At 39.3% G+C, this 6,000-nt stretch overlaps 1 protein-coding gene across 1 annotated transcript in view; it reads right to left on the bottom strand.

Annotated features, from left to right (window-relative positions):
• Positions 1-269: 269 nt before the first annotated feature.
• The window catches only part of LOC104622984 (UPF0554 protein C2orf43 homolog), a gene marked incomplete at its 3' end in the record, with an annotated part of 28,383 nt that continues 22,652 nt past the window's right edge, over positions 270-6,000 (bottom strand). The window contains exon 3 of the mRNA XM_010289922.1: positions 270-439. Within this exon, the coding sequence (XP_010288224.1) occupies positions 270-439 (170 nt within the window). The remainder of the gene's footprint in view (positions 440-6,000) is intronic.

Raw genomic sequence — 6,000 nt, 5'->3', positions numbered from 1 at the left:
TAAATATATATATCACCATTATTAATCATTTCTATTACAAGGGCATTTAAAGATCCAAATTCAGAGTAAGAACTTCATTTCACATCAAACAACTTCATTATATGTTATTAGGATTAGTCACGAATGTTTTTACTGCATTTTAATGAGAACTAGGATTGAAAGTTTGTGTATAGCAAAATATAGTTTCCACAGGAAAGACATGACATTACCCATAGGCTGAGCATGTGCTTTGCTAATAATGTAATTCTCATTCTATTAGGTTAATGTACCTGAAGTTCTGATGCTCTCTTCATCATCTCCAGTGTGATGTAGCAACCAATAGAATGAGCAATCAGTACCAGCTTTATATCTTTTGATACATTCTTTTTGAGGAAGTTCAGCTTATGCTCTACTTGTCCGTTAAGTCCAAAAACATCCTCTAGCTCCTTAATATCCGTGTCTGAAACATAGAAGAAAACAAGTTTTAATCACAGAAATCCTTTGTTTTAATCATAGAAATTTCAAGTATTGCTTTTTTTTTTTTGCTTCCTTGGAAAACTCTGAAATAAACAAACATGTTAATTTAAAAAACCTCAAACAATCAAACTTAAAAATTTAATTTTATGTTACCACCACTGATAAATACAGACTGATAAATCCCACGTAGAATTTTTGAAGCCTTATATGTAGCTGGGGAACCAGGAAAGGATATGGAAACACATGGAGCTTCACAGCATATCATTTAGCATTTTGTTCCCCTTCATTCAGAACAAGACCAAAGTCAAGGCATTGGATCAGTTTAAATCAATCTAACTTTACATTGAGAGATCAGGACCTACAACAGCAGTACTGCCCAGGAACAAGAGTCCCTTCAATCAATACAGACTATCATATATGTTATCATGCATTGAGAACCTTCAGATATCCCAAATCTCCTGTCGTAAAATAAAGATGCACAAAGAAGTCCCATGGAATAAGGAAAAATATTAAATGCATATGTGTCAACATGGAGCACTTCCATAAACTACCCCTATTTAGGCAGGTTCTTATCATTGTCAATCCAACTACGAAGAGGAAGATGAAGTTAGAGCTTCATGGTTCTAGGTTACTGTGCAATTGCATTCCTGTTTTGCCAGGGACCTCTTAGAGGAGCTTGGACAATCACTTCGTTACTCGCTCCCAATTTGCCCTATCTAAGGGGTTCCACAGCTCTTTCATCGGCTAGAAAAGTGTTCTACCCACTAAACTAAGATCCGTATTAAGGATACACCACTCCCATTTCAGCTGGACTACTTGATGGAAAAGACTGTAAGAAGAAACACTGAAAAAAAGAATGAAAGGGGCAGAAAGCATGAAGGAACGCATGCCTATAGCTTATCTGAAAGAGATGTACTGGTACTAATATCACTAATCTCTTAAATCCATGCTATTATCTCAGGGCTTAATTTCATACTCCAGTTTAAACCTCTGATCTTTTACACTACTTACATGTTGATTTGCAATGCAGCTTTACCCTGGAATAAGCCAAACTTCCTTGCAGCAAGGTTCAGACACATGATGGGGACTGATTCATTAGTGAGCCATGGTACTGCAGACAGCATATAGGTTCCTGGCACAAGCCACCCACCTCTAAAAATACAGGAGCAGCTAGCAGAGGTAGCACACACAGAGCCCTAACCAGTCCACCAAGTATTAGGTGTTTAACTTCCCATGCGTTTTTTTTTGATGTCTTCTGCATCAGTTCCCTATGTGAAAAACAGATGTGGAAGAAAGTACCTATCAGGCAGAAATACTGTAAAGATACATACATTAAAGAGACTGAAAGGCACTGAAAAACTACTGTAAGAGAAGGTTAGCTAGCAGCATAGATCCATTTCAGATGTAGTTCGTTTTGTTCCTGCTTGGAGAAAGTGGTAACAGAAGCCTTTCTGCCTCTGTCTGTGAACATAGTTCATCAAATTATAAAGGCTGACTGTTTTTTTAATATGCATGTGGTAAATTTGATGGGAATTGGTCAATAACCTCAAATGCTAAAAATTACTAATGCTGCTGTAGTGAAGCTATCGGGGGTTTGACAGTGCTAGTATTAACTAGGAGGCTAAGTGAGCTGGCACTATATAGCCTTTTTGATCATCTGCATGAAACATAACCTTCTGAAGAAAAACAATTGCTAAAGCATGTGTTGGATGCCTTTTTTCTGAGCTTAAACCATTACCACAGAGGTCACAAGAAAGAAGTTCTTCAGTTAAACTAATATTTCAAGTAAAACTATGAATGATCATATCCCAGCATAATTTATAGTAGTTTAGTCTAAATGAAAAGGGGTTTACTAAAACACATTCAAGGAATGCAAAATTAGATGAGAAGTGATATTTTGCCTATTAGGCTTTCTACAAGTAATGGAAAACAAAGAACGTGTTCTGTTTTCCAAAACCCTAAATAAAAGCCTAAGGCCAAAACATTGTCTTTAAACTTAGTTTCTATTTTTAGCAAAAACTGTCTTTCATACTTTTTATTTATTTACACAGCAGCTTAACCTCATGCAGAAGTAGGCTGTCTACATCACAAGTCTAATTAAAGGTATATATAACACACATAAAACACAGAATACTAGAAATATGATGGTCCACTGGATACAGCAGCAAGTGCAAGAGTATGTTATGTTGAATATATGTATATTACCGTATGTTGGGTTGAGCTGGTCAGTTCTCCCTTGTTTGCTATCATTTCCATACTGTTTTTCTCAGGCACTGCTATCTGCAGTGATTTATCAGCACGTCTTTAAATATTTGACATTCAATTTATAGCTTTAATTCTTGAAAATAAGTGACTTCACATGAATTTCAATTTACTTTCGGGTTAGAGCAATAAAAAAGGTGTATGAATCTTCTGTATGAACCTCTCATGGTTCACAAGACCTCAGAAACAAAGCTGGAAACAAAATATAAAATTTTATTTGTATTGTCCATACAGTCTCATGATTTTGAAGCCAATCTTATGATTCCATTATCCATCTAGATGACAGAAAATCAGGCTTGCCCAAGTTAATGGCTGCTTTGCACTACATGAATTCGGTATCTGCTACAAGTGACACTGAACATTACTGCAATGCAATTATTACACAGTAGAGCAAATACAGCCTAGCCCAGTCTCAACATTTTCCAAGTTAAGGTAAGGTAGATAACAATGTTAGACAAATACAGTTAATTAGTTATTTCAGTTATTTTTAGATATCTAATTTAATAATTAGTTACCTAATAAATAGTAGCGTAGAGATTCAGGGCAACATTTATAGCTAGTACTGATTTCAGCAGAGATGTGCCTATTCAGAACCAGTTTTGTTGCCAAAGCAAGAACCCTGAGGAAGGATATGTATGGTACAGGTGGGGGTAAAGAGCAGAGTGAAAATCAGGGCTTTTTCCCTCTCGCATTCGCCCAGACTTGAGATAAGGACTTGAGCATACTGAACTCAAGCCTGTGGGCTACTGTTTCCTGAAGGGAGCAGAAATAATTTTTAATCAAATGGGTTAGTTGCGATTGATGATGATCACAGAGACCTGTTCCACTGCACTGGGCCAAAGCATCCTCTGCGCAGCCCTGCTCAGCACCACTCGCAGCAAGGATACTCGGATTCCCACACCTACACTGTTACATACACATACCATCTCTCTCAGACTAAAAGCGAGTCCTGACAGCCAATGCTGACCCCAGAGACTTGTTTCATCTGTTTAATAAAACCTTTATTTTTCTTCCGAAATACTGGTTTGTTGCCAAACTAAACCAAATTTGCACTACTCCAACAGAAGTCACACTGGAGGATGAACATACAACGTGGTGTCTGGCGATCCACACGCAAAACTCTCCACATCACAGACTGACTCCGCACTCGTCAGGTGAAACTCCAACGTCACATGACCCTATACTGAAATATGCATTCTGTTTTACTTCTGGGCAAATATAAAATTGTCCATGGCTCGTGTCAGTTCATGTTTCCCCAACACAAATGCTATACTTCTAATAGTCCAAAATATGTGAGAGCTGGGCTGCGTCACAGCTTTGAAAGATTTATTTATTTATTTTGTAGAATAAAATCGCCCAGGGATTATCCAAAATCAACATGAATTTCTTGGGTGGAGAAGCTGAAATGGGTTCTTTATATAAGCAAACAGACTTGCACAAACACACTGGCAGTCAGCTCACCGATGGCTCTACATCAGAGGAAGGACCAGAGTTACTTCACCTCAGGTGTGGAATAAATAGCATGGCTGAAGTAGAGCTCATTTAAGCACTTTTCAGATAGTAGAAATTATATGATTTGTAGCCTATGCTGCAAACACCCCATCTGGGCATGTGATTTTAAGACTTTATTTAGCTGAAGTATATTAAAAGAAATACTGTATTTCTTTATTTTCTTTGGCAAAGAATTAATCTTCTGACGTGCTTTCAGAAAAACAAATGCGCAATCAGTTTAATGAATCTCTTTTTCTGACCTCTGCTAAACCCACAGTCAGAAAACAATGATAGATTAAAATAAAGTGTTTGCTCTAAGATTAGTCGACAAGTTAATCTTGCTAGGAAAGAGGACTTTGGTTTTCAGGGAAATAACAGGGAATTGTGTTCGTTTGTTTTTCTGTGGTGTATGCAAGGGAAATTCTTAGGCAGAAAAAACCCCCATATCAGTTATATGAGCAGACTTTAGACTGGAGGTCCATAAAATTCAGCCGGTCATTAAGAAGTCTCCAAAAATCACAGACTCCTTTTTACTCGATGATTCGAAAAGATACTGAAGGCCAGATTTTCCAACACCCTCAAATTTGTGCATATAACTTCTACAAGCCTTTGTACTTCCCTTATTTGACAAGGCAACGCTTGTGCACCCAAACTCCCAGCTACCCTGGTGATAACAGGTGACTGAACATTTGAACTCAGTACATATGGACACTCACTCCCTTGTCACAAAGTAACTTTAAAGTCTGTCCCAGGATCTGCTCATACGCAAGGCCTCCAATTACTCGTGAACAATTAAGGAACTGTGTAAAACGGTGATTTGTAATTATATGACATGAAGGGAAGGGAGGTAAAAACCACCGCCCTACCTGCACTGTATCTTCTTCTTCCTTGGGTCATTTACTCCAGGAGGTCATACCAGTGTATCTAAGGACAAACTCCAGTGAACCCAGCATGTGAACTCTCATGGTCAAGAATTTTTAGAACCAGGCCTTTTACAGGGTAAGGACAAGTAAGCATCTGGAGACTGTAGAACCAGTGGACTGGAAGAAGATTCACCTTTTCCTCTGAAGATGCTGCTCATTTTAGCTGCGTGACACATCATCATACTGCTTAATGTTCTTATGTTAACAGTGAGGAGAAAAAACAAGTTTAAACACATGAAAATGCAGTAACATCCCAAGAAAGTATCACAATGAAGAAAAGCAAACAAGGAGAAGATACTGAAAGGATAGTGATGAAAAGCTGGACATGAGCTGGCAATGTGCACTTGTAGCCCAGAAGGCCAACCACATCCTGGGCTGCATCCAAAGCAGCGTGGCCAGCAGGTCGAGGGAGGTGATTCTGCCCCTCTACTCCACTCTGGTGAGACCCCACCTGCAGTAACTGCGTCCAGCTCTGGAGCCCTCAGCACAGGAAAGACGTGGACCTGTTGGAGCAGGTCCAGAGGAGGCCACAACAATGATCCAAGGGATGGAACAGCTCTCCTCTGAGGACAGGCTGAGAGAGTTGGCGTTGTTCAGCCTGGGGAAGAGAAGGCTCCAGGGAGAGCTTACTACAGCCTTCCAGTACCTGAAGGGGGCTTAGAAGAAAGATGGGGACAGACTTCTGAGCAGGGACTGTAGCGACAGGAAAAGGAGATGCTGTTTTAAACTAAAAGAGAGTAGATTTAGACTAGATATAAGGAAGAAATTTTTCACAATGAGGGTGGTGAAACACTGGCCCAGGGTGCCCAGAGAGGTGGTAGATGCCCCATTCCTGGAAACATTCCAGGTCAGGTTGGATGGGGTTCTG

The sequence above is a fragment of the Phaethon lepturus genome, unplaced genomic scaffold (assembly GCF_000687285.1).
Source record: "Phaethon lepturus isolate BGI_N335 unplaced genomic scaffold, ASM68728v1 scaffold10936, whole genome shotgun sequence".
Lineage (NCBI taxonomy): Eukaryota > Metazoa > Chordata > Aves > Phaethontiformes > Phaethontidae > Phaethon > Phaethon lepturus.
Note: the sequence above shows the minus strand (reverse complement) of the source record. Positions and strands in the feature narration are given on the sequence as shown.